The 15,616-nt window shown below is 44.9% G+C and overlaps 1 protein-coding gene across 6 annotated transcripts in view; it reads right to left on the bottom strand.

Annotated features, from left to right (window-relative positions):
* Positions 1-15,616, bottom strand: part of MYO5A (myosin VA) — a 183,972-nt gene that overhangs the window by 128,458 nt on the left and 39,898 nt on the right. For 3 of the 6 annotated variants that reach the window (XM_073653026.1, XM_073653027.1, XM_073653028.1), the window contains exon 1: positions 14,932-15,084. The exons of 2 other annotated variants lie outside the window; for them this stretch is intronic. In XM_073653026.1, coding sequence (XP_073509127.1) covers positions 14,932-14,964 — 33 coding nt within the window. In that variant the 5' untranslated portion in view covers positions 14,965-15,084. Of the gene's footprint in view, positions 1-14,931; positions 15,086-15,616 lie in introns of those variants that run through there. One more of the 6 variants, XM_073653023.1, reaches the window with a different exon arrangement.

The following is a 15,616-nucleotide window of genomic DNA, read 5'->3' as shown; positions in this document are numbered from 1 at the left end:
GGGGAAGACCCCTGGAAGTATCTCTGACACCCAGGTCACTGCCTAAAAGTGTGCCCATCAGAAGTGATCCTTGCCGCATCAGAAGATGCAGACTTGCAACTATCCCCGTGCAAGTCCTTGTCCCAGGTTAGTGTTCAATTGTACCTCCCCCATTCCTTCCAATGCAAGCGCAAGTGTGCAACCTGCCACCCACCCACCCCCAGGCTGCAATACCATACTGATAGCTTGCTTGCACTTGAAATTGGGCCTTTTAGGCAAGTGGAGGCAGACACCGGCCAACAAGTCATGGCTGCGTCGGTGGCCTGGTATCCATACTCCGTCCCCAGCCGCCCGGCGGCCGGGTGTCCACGCTCGGTCCCCAGCCGCAAGGGGGCAGCCGGGTGTCCATACTCGGTCCCCAGCCGCCCCGCTGTCGGGTGTCCACACACGGTCCCCAGCCGCCCCTATTTCTCCTTGGAACTTCCCCCACACTTTTCTTAACCTGGCCTGCTTTAGGGCAGCATTGGACGAGCCCACCAGAGAACCAGGCTCCTCCGTTGGGCCCTGGCTTCTCCATCAGGGGAGTTGAGCTTGCCAAGATGAGGAGAATGATGATGATGATAGAAGTAAGCATCTGCTTTGTTTTCTTGGAATGCAAGCGTAAGTGTGCAACCTGCCACCCACCCACCCCCAGGCTGCAATACCATACTGCTAGCTTGCACTTGAAATGGGGCCTTTTAGTTTTGAGGACGCCGAAGCTGGCCACAACCTCATGGCTGCTTCGGCAGCGAGGTATCCATACTGCGTCCCCAGCCGCCCGGCGGCCGGGTGTCCACACACGGTACCCAGCCGCCAGGGGGCGGCCGGGTGTCCATACTCGGTCCCCAGAAGCCCCGTAGCCGGGTGTCCACACACGGTCCCCAGCCACCTGGGGGCGGCCGGGTGTCCATAAACAGTCCCCAGCCGCCCCTATTTCTCCTTGGAACTTCCCCCACACTTTTCTTAGGCCGGCCTGCTTTAGGGCAGCATTGGACGAGCCCACCAGAGAACCAGACTCCGCCGGTGGGCCCTGGCTTCTCCATCAGGGGAGTTGAGAGTGCCAAGGTGAGGAGCATGATGATGATGATGATGAAAGTTAGCATCTGCTTTGTTTTCTTGGAATGCAAGTGCATGTATGTAGTAGCGGCTAGGCCTAAGGTGGTCAGCGTTTTGGCGCATATCCTACCTCTGCCGAGGATTGCTGGATGTTTTCCTGCTACTATCCCAGTTCTATGACTCCCATTAAAACAAAGCTTCAGGTGATGAATGATGGATGAGGAGGTGGCAAAGGAGAAAGAGCAGGAGGAACAGGGACCATTCACATCAATATCAGGCTAGTCAACCACACGTCTTGTAGGATATGTTTCTGTACCAAAAGGAGCAGTTCGGCTACACAGTTATAGGGCATGCAGTGAGTGCAATGCCTACCAAAAATTTTGAGGCACTCCAATGCCCCTTGGAAGTGACATGGAGGTAAGAGGGCCTTAACTAAACCGTTTTTTCCATTTATAGCAACTGGGTCTCCTGTGCACTGTTGGCCTAAGCAGTGAATGGAAGGCTTTCCACAAATTATGAGGAACTGCAATGCCCCTTGAAACAGACGTGGATTACAGCATACTAAAAACCTTCTACCCATTATTGGGGAGTGGGTGTCCCTTAGTGTTCGCCTATGCATTGAAAAGCAAAAGCTGATTAAAATTAGGAGGTAATGCAATGCCCGTTGGAAGAATGGTGGAGGTCGCAGTGGAATAAAAAGACAAAATCAATGCCCCTTGGTAAAGTGGTGGAGGTCGCAGTAGCTTAACAAGACGGTTTTAATGCCCCTTGGAAGAGACGTGGAGGTCGCAGTAGCTTAACAAGACGGTTTTAATGCCCCTTGGAAGAGACGTGGAGGTCGCAGTAGCTTAACAAGACGGTTTTAATGCCCCTTGGAAGAGACGTGGAGGTCGCAGTAGCTTAACAAGACGGTTTTAATGCCCCTTGGAAAAGTGGTGGAGGTTGCAGTAGCTTAACAAGACGGTTTTCATGCCCCTTACAAGAGCCATGCAGTACAGCATATTAAAAACATTATTCCCATTATTGGGGAGTGGGTCTCCCATAGTCTTTGCCTATGCCTTCCAAGCAAAAGCTGCCAAAAATTAGGACGGAGGAACTTGCAATGCTGGCAACACGGACCATGGTCACCCTGGTGGTATAGTGGTGGTGGAGGCTGAGGATAAGGAGAAGAGCAAAATACAGCCGAAATGAGGAAGCGTATACCCATGTGTGGGTGTAAAGCGGTGCATGGGAATACACCTCACGAAATAACACAGTGGATTTGACTTTATGTTACTCTGCTGTCATTTGGTGGTGATGAGAAGTCTGGCCCAATCCAGCCCTTGTTCATTTTGATAAGGGTCAGCTTGTCAGCATTGTCAGTTGACAGGCGAGTGCGCTTATCAGTTATAATTCCACCAGCGGCACTAAAAACACGCTCCGATAACACGCTAGCGGCAGGGCAGGCCAGGACCTCCAAGGCGTACAGAGCGAGTTCATTCCAAGTGTCCAGCTTGGATACCCAATAATTAAAAGGCACAGAGGAATCACGGAGGACGCTGGTACGGTCGGCAAGGTACTCCCTCACTATCTTTTGAAACTTTCCACTCCTTGTGAGAGTACCCCGCGCCTCAGGGCCTGTAAGCTGGGCGGGTCTCCGAAAACTGTCCCAGAATATTGACAGTGTTCCTCTTCCTCTGCTGGATTGGAGTTGAGTCTCTCTCGCTTGTACGCCTTGGTTGGTCAACGAACTGTGACCTCTGCCGCTAGCGTGTTCAGATGGGAATTTTTTTAAGAGTTCTGCAGCAAGGGCCTTCTGGTACTGCCCCATTTTTGTAGACCTCTCCACCTCAGGAATAAGAGAGTGAAAGTTCTCCTTGTAGCGGGGGTCTAAAAGTGTCACCAACCAGTAATGACTGTCACCCAACATTTTGACAACGCGAGGGTCACGGTTAAGGCGGCGTAACAAAGTCAGCCATGCGTGCCAGACTGGTAACGGGCAAGACTTCCGTGTCCTCACCAAAATGACGACTGACCATGCTCTCCTCCTCCTCCCCCCTGTCCTCAGGCCACCCACGCTGAAAAGACTGTATGACAGTTGTACAGGTACTACCGTCTACAGCACATGATACCAGCTCCTGTTCTTCCTCCTCCTCCTCTCCCTCATTGTCCCCCAATGCACGTTGGGATGAGATGAGGCTGGGCTGTGTGTAATCGCCCATTACGGGTTCTTGATCCATCTCATCATACTCTGGCTGCAATGCCTCCTCTTTAATTCTCTGCAGAGAGCGTTGCAAAAGACAGACAAGTGGGATGCTGATGCTAATGATGGCGTCATCGCCACTCACCATCTTGGTGGACTCCTCAAAGTTTGTCAAGATGGTACATATGTCACACATCCAGGTCCACTCCTGAGGTCTTATGTGTGGAGTCTGACCTGAATATCGACGGCCTTGTTGCAGCTGGTACTCCACAACTGCTCTCTTCTGCTCACAAATCCTTTGCAACATGTGGAGGGAAGAGTTTCAACGTGTGGGGATATCACACACCAGTCGGTGTGCCGGAAGCTGCAAAAGCTGCTGCAACACAGCAAGGGTGGCGGAAGCTGTAGCCGACTTCCGAAAATGAGCTGACAGGTGGCGTACTTTGACGAGCAGATCTGGCAACTCGGGGTACGATTTAAGAAACCCCTGAACCACGAGGTTAAGCACATGAGCCAGGCATGGTATGTGTGTGATCTCGCCTCGCCTCAGAGCCGCCACCAGGTTACGACCATTGTCACACACGACCATGCCTGGATGTAGGTTCAGCGGTCTCAGCCACAGATCTGCCTGCTCTTTCACAGCTGTCCACAACTCACAAGCAGTGTGAGGTTTATCACCTAAGCTTATGAGTTTCAGCACAGCCTGTTGCCGCTTGGCTGAGGCAGTACTGCAGTGCTTCCAGCTTGTAACTGATGTGGTGATATCAGAGATGGAGGCTGAACATGAGGAGGAGGATGATGCGCAGGAGCTGTACACTGTGGGGGCAACTCTGACTGACATAGGGCCCGCAATCCTCGGGGTGGGGAGGATGTGTTCCGTCCCAAGGTCCGACTGGGTCCCGGCTTCCACTATGTTTACCCAGTGTGCCGTCAGAGAGATGTACCGTCCCTGGCCACAAGCACTTGTCCACGTGTCCTTTGTCAGGTGGACTCTCCCAGTAACTGCGTTGTTGAGGGCGCAGCAGATGTTTTGGGACATGTGCTTGTGTAGTGCGGGGATGGCACACCGGGCAAAATAGTGTCGGCTGGGGACCGAGTACCGAGGGACGGCCACCGCCATAAGGTTGCGGAAGGCTTCGGTCTCCACCAGCCTAAAAGGCAGCATTTCCAACGCAAGAAGTCGTGAAATGTGCGAATTTAGGACTGTGGGGCGTTGGCTGCGAATTTGCGCTTTCGTTCAAAGCTCTGGGATATGGACAATTGAACGCTGCGATGGGACGTGGACGTTAATGCTGTTTCTTGAGAAACTGCCATAACAAGTTAAGACTGAGAGGAGGGGGCATCTTTGCATGCAGTATGGACAGGGTATTGCCTTGGACGCACAACAGGGGGTTCTATTCCACGCACAACAACGGAAGAAGCAGTGGCGACACCCGCTTTCACTGGTCGTGGACCCTGGGGTTCGCCCCACAAAGTCGGGTGCTTTGCTGACATGTGCCTCATCATGCTGGTGGTGGTCAGGCTGGTAGTTTTGTCACCCCTGCTGATGCTGGCATGGCAGGTGGTACAATTAATAACCTGTTCACACTGATCAGTTCGCAATACTGGTGTTGTAGTGTGCTTCCCTAGTAATTCGGTCAATTAGTGGGAGAGAGAAGATGTGGCTGTTGGTTGTGGCACATTTTCACCTTGGCCACGGCCCCGTCCTCTACACGCACCATCACCAGAACGTCCAGTTCCACGTCCCTTGCCACGTGCCTTGCCCATTGTAAATGAAGTAAAATAGCTTACACTCGCACTATCAATGGAAAAAGGGTAATAAAAAGGAGCTTAGAACCGTGGAAGAGGAAAACCACAATTCTATTTCTCTGGCCTACACCAGACTCTTTTAAAGAGATATATTGGTGTCTGACCAGTCAGGGAGACACTATTAGAGGTTTTTTGACGGCAATAGTCTAGCAATTTGACCAACAGGAGCACACAGGACTGTAATGCAGCATTTGCTGGTATAACCACTGCGTCTCCTATACAGCCTGCCTGATATCTGGGATGGATATTAGTCCTGAGAAGGACTGTTTGTTTGATTTGGCAGGCTTTAGAGACCCTACACTACCTATTTCGCACTATATATCTCTCCCTAACTCAGCAGCACTCTCCCTACACTGTCTGATCCCGGGCGACTGTGTCCAAGATGGCGGCGCCCGGTTTTAAATACTCGATGTGATGCTGTGCGGCCAGCCAATCACTGTAATGCCCACAAACAACATGGCTGTGGCATTACAGTGACTGGCTGGCAATCCCTACATGTTCATTGGCTCTGTAAAGAGCGCCAAACGTGCAGGGCGGAGACCCGAGCTCCCGCCCGAGTAACCCGGAAATGCTCGCCAAACATCCCGAGTAGTGAAATGCTCGGGCGAGTAATGAGCAGTGTCGAGCATGCTCGCTCAACACTAGTAATAATGAGAAATGACACAGGGAAAAAAAGTATTGAACACATGAAGAAAGAAAGGTGCAAAAAGCCATGGAAAGTCATGACATCAGCTGAAATCTATTATCAATTAGAAAGCAATCATGCCACTTAATGAAAAATAATATCAGCTGATTTAACTGATGGCCTAAAAAATGGTGTCTCATTACCAAGGTGTCACCGAAGAAACATCTCATGAAGGGCAAAATCAGTGAGCCTTCTCGAGACCTTTGCAACCTTAGTGTTGCAAAACATACTGATGGCATTGGTTACAGAAGAATTTCTAAACTACTGATGGGTTCAAAATCCGGAAGTGGAAAAAACATCATTTCACCATAAACCGGCCTTGACCAGGTGCTCCTCGCAAGATTTCAGACAGTGGAGTGAAAGGAATTATCAGAAGATCACCTGTGGAGAGCTGCAGAAAGTACAGTGTTCATTTTAGGACATGATCATATATCAAAATCAAACATCAGAATGATGTCAGTTTGAGCCTAAATACCCTGTCTGAGAACTGATTCTGACAAGTGATCCTGACAAGTGATCCTGATAAGTGACTTTTACAACTGTAATAATAATAATAATAATAATAATAAAAAAAAAAGAAGAAACTGTTCGCTTATGGGACTTGAACCCAAAATTCTGCGTCCCAAAACCAGTGCACTAACCACGGAGCTATAAACTCCGTTGTAAAAACCTGAGAGTTCTATTTGGTTATATGATTTTCAGTGTAAACCTGATTGAAACTCATTGGGACTGATGTGTGACTTTCTTCAAACATCAGAATCACAATTACTTTTAGTTACCCTGAGTATTTTCATGGTTGATCTCATAAGACAAGAAAAGCTGCCAGCTGCTATCACTTGACTGGATAGTGCAATGGTAAGGCATCAGCCTCTGAAACTACAGTGTCAGCAGGTATAATCGTTTCAAAGAACAAAGAATACTATACGTAATACACTTAACCTCCATGGCCTGTATGCACGCTCACCACTCAAGACTACACTGCTGAACAAAAATCACGTTCAAGCGTGTTTAAAGTTCGGGCAACAACATTTAGACATTCGTGTGATATTCTGGTCAGATGAGACCAAAATTGAACTCTTTGGATATCATAATATACACCATGTTGGGAGATCTAAGGCACTGTATATCACCCCAAAAACATCATACCAACAGTGAAGTTTGGAGGTGAGAACATCACAGTGTGGGTCTGTTTTTCAGCAGAGGGCACTGGCAAATTTCATATAAATGAAGGAAGGATGAATGGACAAATGTACTAAGACATTCTTGATAAAAGGGCTGAACTAAATCAGACACCCTAACAATGAAAGAAAATGAAGAGTAGGATCAGGGCACATGAATGGCTATTACCTTTGCACACTATTGTTCACTGTAAATATTTAGTGACTTATTAGCTCACCTATTGCCAATATCATCCACATAAAAATATACATAGCAACATTAATTTTTTTAATCAATTTGGGTGTAAACAAGAGTTTTTTTTCATTTGGTTTTCAAGCCTATGCAATAAGCAGGAGGAATGCACACTCCACATGAGTGAGGTGAAGCATAACATTACCCAGCATCCAGGCGTGAGCTCCAGTATTCCACTATTATCCAAATGCACGTTCACAAGGGACACGGCACCGGCAGAAAACTCTCATGCTCGCTACCCCTTAGATTACATTTACACCTTGTGTAGGAACTCAACCCCGGTCGCTCACATGAAATTACTGAGAAACTATTTCCAGGGTAACCCAAACAAATGTAGCACACGGAAATGAATGGCGCTGAATGGATCGGAGACGTCTGTGTCTATAAATAGGGAAGACAAAGCTGTTGTAGACAAAGAGTAATTGGGAATACGGATGGAGGATTATTACAGAGGATCTTTATATGCGTACGATACATACTAAGATTTAGTCTACGGTCAAGATGCGCACAAATGCAGAGCCCGTGAACTTTGCATCAAAGATCCATGACAATGGGGTTTTTGAAGTTTTTTTTCATGTCCTATTGCCTTTAATGGGGGAAAATCTGCAACAAATCTGTGTTTAAACGGACAATCTCCACACAGGGAACTTTCCTTAGTGCAAGGACATAATGTGACGGGTTTATAGAGCACCACAGCCCTTCTGTAATAAACGTGGGGGTACAAACCTCTTGGTTTGCAACAAAATACGGTTTTACCCACCACAATGTTGCATAGTCTTAGAAAAGCCCATTAACATTTTTTCTACAATTACACAACATCCTCCTTTTATATCGCTGCACATTTTGACAAAAGAGGAACATAAAGCACCTACATCTATTTTTTATACTGTTTGCTTATTTCGGAAACGGTCAGGTTTGCTCACATAGTTCTTGGAGCAGGCAGCATTTTTCCACGTGTTCTCTTGAACTGGCACATTCCTTTGGCCACACACACCCCATCTGAGTCACACGCTCATAGCCCCATGTGACTGCTAGGGATTTTTCAAAAAAAGGACACTTAAATGGTTTCTAGAAAAACCAAAATACCATGAATTCGCAAAAGTTTTTTCAAGGCTCACAACACTTTCAGATTATGTGGGGTTAAATGGTCAATGGACATTAGAACATGCATCATATGGATAAAAGAATTTGGACCCCTTTTATGATTTTCCATTATACAACAAATTCACACACAATTAGTATGGAGTTGGGTAACTCTTTGCATCAAGAACATCTACCACTCGTCTGGAAAGGCTCTCTACAAGATTTTGGAGCTCTATGGGAATGGATAACCATTCATCCCTAAGAGCATCTGTTAGGTCAGACACCGATGTTGGGATGGGAGGGTCTGGCACCCAATCTCTGTTCTAATTCATCCTAAAAAGTGTTAGGAGGTCAAACTCACCCAACCGTACCTATATGGACCTTGCTTTGTGCATTGAAACAGTCATGGGGAACAGAAAAGTCTTCTTTAAAGTTGGAAGCAAACATCCATGTTAGCAGTAAAGTCCATATTATTTTGGTATGCTGTAACATTAAGATTTCCCTTCACAGGAACTAAGTGCCTAGGACAACCCCTGAAAAACAGCTCTGTAGCATTATCCCCCATCCATCACACTTTACAACTGGGGCGGTAACTTTCTCTTGGCATTCACCAAATCCAAACTCGTCCATCAGACTACCAGACTCCAGTGAACACATTTCTACTGCTCCAGTGTCCAGTGGCTTCACACCACTTCATCCAACACTTTGTACTGTGCTTGGTGATGTAAAGCTTGCATGCAGCTGTTAGTACACAGAAACCTATGCCATGAAGCTTCAGGTGCACACATTTTGTGTAGATGTTAATGACAACGGAGTTTTTGACTCCGCAGTTATGGAGTCAGCAGAGTGTTGGAGACCAGGGCTGTGGAGTCAGTAAGCCAAACCTTCTACTCCTCAATTTCCATGACACTGACTCCACGACTCCGACATACATAGCTCATGTTTAAGTGATAAATTTACTGTAAGGCTGTGTGCCCACGATGAGTTGAAAAACCCGAATTCAATGATTAAGATGTGTCCCAATAGAAGGCAGACGCTAATATCACAAGTTGTTTAACAGGTTTGCCAAAATAAAATGTTATCAAATATTATGAGAGGTAATTCTGATCAGTACAACATGTACACTGCTCAAAAAAATAAAGGGAACACTCAAATAACACATCCTAGATCTGAATGAATGAAATATTCTCATTGAATACTTTGTTCTGTACAAAGTTGAATGTACTGACAACAAAATCACACAAAAATCATCAATGGAAATGAAATTTATTAACCAATGGAGGCCTGGATTTGGAGTCACCCCCAAAATTGAAGTGGCTACAGGCTGATCCAACTTTGATGTAATGTCCTTAAAACAAGTCAAAATGAGGCTCAGTATTGTGTGTGGCCTCCACGTGCCTGTATGACCTCCCTACAACGCCTGGGCATGCTCCTGATGAGGTTGCGGATGGTCTCCTGTGGGATCTCCTCCCAGACCTGGACTAAAGCATCCGCCAACTCCTGGACAGTCTGTGGTGCAACGTGATGTTGGTGGATGGAGCGAGACATGATGTCCCAGATGTGTTCAATCGGATTCAGGTCTGGGGAACAGGCGGGCCAGTCCATAGCTTCAATGCCTTCATCTTGCAGGAACTGCTGACACACTCCAGCCACATGAGGTCTGGCATTGTCCTGCATTAGGAGGAACCCAGGGCCAACTGCACCAGCATATGGTCTCACAAGGGGTCTGAGGATCTCATCTCGGTACCTAATGGCAGTCAGGCTACCTCTGGTGAGCACATGGAGGGCTGTGCGGGCCTCCAAAGAAATGACACCCCACACCATTACTGACCCACTGCCAACCCAGTCATGCTGAAGGATGTTGCAGGCAGCAGATCGCTCTACACGGCGTCTCCAGACTCTATCACGTCTGTCACATGTGCTCAGTGTGAACCTGCTTTCATCTGTGAAGAGCACAGGGCGCCAGTGGCGACTTTGCCAATCCTGGTGTTCTGTGGCAAATGCCAAGCGTCCTGCATGGTGTTGGGCTGTGAGCACAACCCCCATCTGTGGAAGTCGGGCCCTCATACCACCCTCATGGAGTCGGTTTCTAACCGTTTGTGCAGACACATACACATTTGTGGTCTGCTGGAGGTCATTTTGCAGGGCTCTGGCTGTGCTCCTCTTGTTCCTCCTTGCACAAAGGCGGAGGTAGCGGTCCTGCTGCTGGGTTGTTGCCCTCCTACGGCCCCCTCCACGTCTCCTGGTGTACTGACCTGTCTCCTGGTAGCGCCTCCAGCCTCTGGACACTATGCTGACAGGCACAGCAAACCTTCTTGCCACAGCTCGCATTGATGTGACATCCTGGATGAGCTGCACTAGCTGAGCAACTTCTGTGGGTTGTAGAGTCCGTCTCATGCTACCACGAGTGTGAAAGCACAACCAACATTCAAAAGTGACCAAAACATCTGCCAGAAAGCATTGGTACTGAGATGTGGTCTGTTGTCCCCACCTGCAGAACCACTCCTTTATTGAGGGTGTCTTGATAATTGCCAATAATTTCCATCTATTGTCTATTCCATTTGCACAACAGCATGTGAAATTGATTGTCAATCAGTGTTGCTTCCTAAGTGGACAGTTTGATTTCACAGAAATTTGATTTACTTGGAGTTATATTCTGTTGTTTAAGTGTTCCCTTTATTTTTTTGAGCAGTGTATATTAAATGGAGGTAGGAATAATGGAGGCTTTGCATAAAGCAAAAACATCCAACACAACAAATCTATAAAGGGATGCCTGGGAGGTCAGCATACACCAAGTATTAATAGAGTCATTGTTAGTTTCTAAGTGCCAGATGGATAGAATAGTTAATGCTGTCAGAAAAAGGAAACAATAAAAAACATAAAAATATAATTAAAACTTGTATTTATATGGGCCAGACAAGCTCCTTTATAAAGCATATAGCAGGATGAGATGAGGAAAATGAACAGATGACAAATAAACCCATACATAATATATGCTCATGTGTCAGGGAGGCAGCGTGGAAACCAACTGTTCATGTTGTCCTAACAATAAAGAAAGATTTTATACATAAAGTGCATATCATATGTCTATACTGTATCAAAACAATAGCAGCTACTTTTTATGTACAACACTTCTATGTTCAGGAAATAATAGGACAGCTGGCAGCGTGCTCGGCAGCCACGACTCTCCGAGGGCTCCTTATAAGCCCTGGGGCACCCCATAACCTCTGCGGTAAATGGTGTCAGCAAGAACCTATCAGTCCTCAGTCTGAATCATGTTCTTCTAAACACACCTGGAACATAACATGAAACAACAGGGCTCCAGACTCGTATACACAGCTATAGATGTGGGCACTGCTGGCAAAGGTGGCAAATAACCTGGCACTCATTCTAATCTCCTCGCTCTATATACTCGACTTTATTGAACTGACATTAATAAATAAAATCAAAGCTGTGATGAGGGAAGGAATCATTAAATTACGGTCTAGTTATATTTAGCAACAATGAAACGAGAAAGTGTTTACATTGGCCATTATTACAACCTCAGAAGAGCTTACAATCTAAGACCTCATTCAGACACAAGTTTTTCACGTACGTGTATGAATGTACCCCACTCCGTTGGAGGAAAATGAAGGGTTACAGGATGCTTTACTGTTGGCATGCCAGTACTCATTTTTTCTTCCCTGGACAGTTATTCTTCCAAATGTCCCAAACAGTCCGAAGGCAGCTTCATCAGAGAAAAGAACTTTACGCCAATCCTCCACAGTCCAATCCTTGAACTGCCTATAAAGTGATTTTCTCTGATGAAGCCCCCTTCAGACTGTTTGGATGAATCACTGAGTTTTCCCATGAGTCCTGTGCTATGCCAACAGTAAAGCATCCGGAGACCATTCATGTGTAGTGGCTTTTCATCCAAGGAAGTGGGATCACTCTGCCATGAATGAAGAATGGGATTTAAACATTCTCCATGAGCAACTTGTCCCAACCATCCAGGAACAACATGGGGCTTTTTCCAGTATGAAAAACATTGAAATTTTGGTTCAGATAGTAGAATACATCCAATATAAACTACCACGCATGGGGCTATCAAATAGTGGACATGGAAAGAGAGTCTAGATATACTAAGCTGGTCATAAGAGGATCTTCTCACACTGACTTTACATTTTGACAGAAGCCATGACCAATCCATAATCATTTGTTTTATGGAACATTCTATCACCTTATAACAGAGTCAGCAAGTTACCATTTTTTTTTTCTCCTTTTTTACTAGAATACTAGCTAGAAAACCTCACCAGTCAAAAACCTAACTAAAAAGAATGGTGTGTGAACAGAGACTTGTTTATTATTATCTGTGAGTGTTACTTACAGTTAGGATTGTGGATAAATATAGAGCTAAAGTAAATGACTTGAACTTTTTTTATACTCATTCACTTTGTAAAAGAGAAGAGTATTGTTGTATTTGACCAGCCCTGCCTGATCTGGACAGGACTCACAAAATCACTTTATGGAGAGATTGTGTTGCTCTTGTATTAGATTAAAGACATCATGATAGGCCTAACCCACAGCATTAAAAGCAAGCATGTGTTTTCTAGAAAGGCAACGATTACTGGAAATTATTCTTATACATTACATCTCAATAGGAGAATAAAAATATACTATTCACTTAGTAGATCACAACCTCTTAAATAATCTATTAAAAAATAGAGCTCATGGAACCATCACACGCTAAATAACATGCTGAGACCGGGCAAGCTTCACCTACTGTAACATGTAAGATTAGATTTGTAAATTCATCCCAATGACGCTCAGGCTGAAGAACAACCTCTTCTCTGCTGCTACTTGACTGGATGAGTCCAGAGTCTTGTGTTCCTTGGCAATCCAATACATGACCTTGAGCACACATGCAATATCCAGACATCAGCAGAGAATTTAGAAAAAGGCACAATATATAAAGTAAGAGAGTAAAGGATAAATGTACATAATGGATTATCACGGTTTATAAATGTAAACCTGGTTTTGCAGACTAGTTATACACAAACATAACAAGTCACGGAGATCAGAAAGCAACAAGTGCACTTCAGAAATGTCACATGTCAAAACAAAGGTCACGATCTGTATCCAGAGGGTGTGAGATAGAGGAGAGGACGATAACGCACGGTCCTTGGTATGAGCACATTCACTAGAGAAGATGGCGATGGCGGTAAGAAGTTTAAGAGCCTAATTCCAACCAGTGCAGTACATGGGCAACAGAAGCCATCACTGCCATCTATATCTGCTACCCATCTAGGAGATACTATAGATGTGTTAAGGGTATGTGCACACATTCAGTAATAAGAGCAGAAAAATCCACAGGATATCTGCTGCAAACACTGATTGTTCTCAGAGAAAAGTCAGCATAGAATACATGCGTTTTGGACACTTTTTTTATGGAGTTGATGTGTTTTTTTTGCATGCATTTGCCCATTCATTAGTATGGGTGAAATCTGCAGCAAAACGCTGAAAGAATTGACATATTGCAGATTTAAGGCTATGTTCACACATTGCATTTTTTCAACTTTTTATGCAAATTTTCAGTTGCGTTTAACAGTACCAGCAAAGCCTAGGAGATTCCAGAAATCTCATGTACACATCTTGGTTTTTGTTTGATCAGTATTTTGTGCCTTGCATGTTTTTTTTTTGCAGAATAGAGAATGTCACTTTTTTCAGCGTTTGTCACCCATTGGAAGTAATGGGTGGTGAAAAAACGCACCAAAAACACAGGTGTCAGGTTTTTCAGCGTTTTTTGTACCAAAACTAGAATGAGATTTTTTTTTTTTTCACTGAACGTTATGTACATGCATAAAGAGACAAAAGGACAGTGAAAAAAATGCAGCAAAAAAACAAGCAAAAAAGCAAGAAAAATCCTGAAGAAACTTCCTGGCAAGAGATCAGGTTTTGTTGCAGAAAAAAACACAATGTGTGAACATAACCTTAATCCGCTGCAAATCTGCAATGAAAATAAGCAACATGTGCATGAGTCCTCAGGGATGAGATTTCATTCACTTTGCGGATACTAGAAAATCCTTCGTTGTGACAAAACTGCGCATCAAAAACATGCAAAAAAAAAAAAAGCGTCAAAAATGCATAAAAAAGCATGTATTTTATGCTGTGTTTTTGCTGCCAACACATCAGTATTTGTAGCAGATTTGCTGCAGATAATGAACACGTGCACATACCCTAAGACTTCAACATAAAATCTATTCCAATCTACATGTCTTAACGTTTGGTAACTTTGTAGGCCCATATCGTGTTCCTATAATACCGCAAGTATAAAGCCGATCGCACACAGGAATAGATCTCCTGGCTTCCTAAGCATATCTGTAGGACAAGATTTCATAGAGCACGGCTTTGATCAGGATTAAGATATTAAAACAGAGATGTGAAGCAGAAGTCCTGCTAGGTCATTAGATAAAATAAAACATTAACTCAAGCCATTAATGCCAAGGATACTATATTTAAGACGACAACTGCAGATACCATTTTACAAGATCTATAGACAAATGTTATCCAGAAATAAAAACGTATATTTGAGCTTAAATTTCATTGACCCAATCGGTTTCATGCCACAAGATTATAAACAATGGAGGATCGGACAGTTATGGCCACGAACACCACTGTGTAAATGAAATGGTAAAGATAGAATACTCACTTTAACATATGCAAAATCTACATAGGTTTCCATCTTGTAATTTCTCCAGATTTCCAGGACGGCTCCTAAATCATTTATGCAATATCATTATCCTTGAGGATAGACTTATCGAGGGCCAGACATGTTCCATCCTTTGGACGGCTGACAACACTGGATCATCTGCCTCACAGAGGTTACATCAAAGAGGCATGGAAATCACAAATATAGACTTGTGACATGCCATTCCGGGGTTGTGAATTCACTCATTGTATAGATTTCCTGCAATACACACTGCTTTCTATTTAAAATCTAAAAAGGCTAATTGTTGTGCTGGAAGCAATAAAAATCTGTGGTCTTGTGATAATCAAAATGCTTGGTCTGGAAATCCATCCTAACTAATGTTTATTGTGACAGTCCATGATGTGCAACTCCCTGAACCTCCCTGTACGGCCATCATTGGCCAAAGAAAAAGTAAGAACTGCGCAGCATATACCTTCCTAATAATTCTGTCCATATATCCATGTAGAGTAATTATATTAGCATCAAGAGTCTTTCTGCAAGTGTGATGGATGATCAGACCGATGTCATGGCGAGACATTCATTGTATGGTCTATCTGCTAACCGTAAGCAAACCCACTCCTACAACCGGCACGGCCGACAGCTACGGTACGGTGGGATCGCGTGCAAGAGGTGAGTGTTTCCTAGT

This window comes from Phyllobates terribilis, unplaced genomic scaffold, assembly GCF_046119375.1.
Source record: "Phyllobates terribilis strain yellow unplaced genomic scaffold, ASM4611937v1 Scaffold_11__3_contigs__length_659146591, whole genome shotgun sequence".
Taxonomy (NCBI): domain Eukaryota; kingdom Metazoa; phylum Chordata; class Amphibia; order Anura; family Dendrobatidae; genus Phyllobates; species Phyllobates terribilis.
The sequence above is the reverse complement of the archived record's forward strand: the minus strand, read 5'-3'. Positions and strand labels throughout refer to the sequence as shown.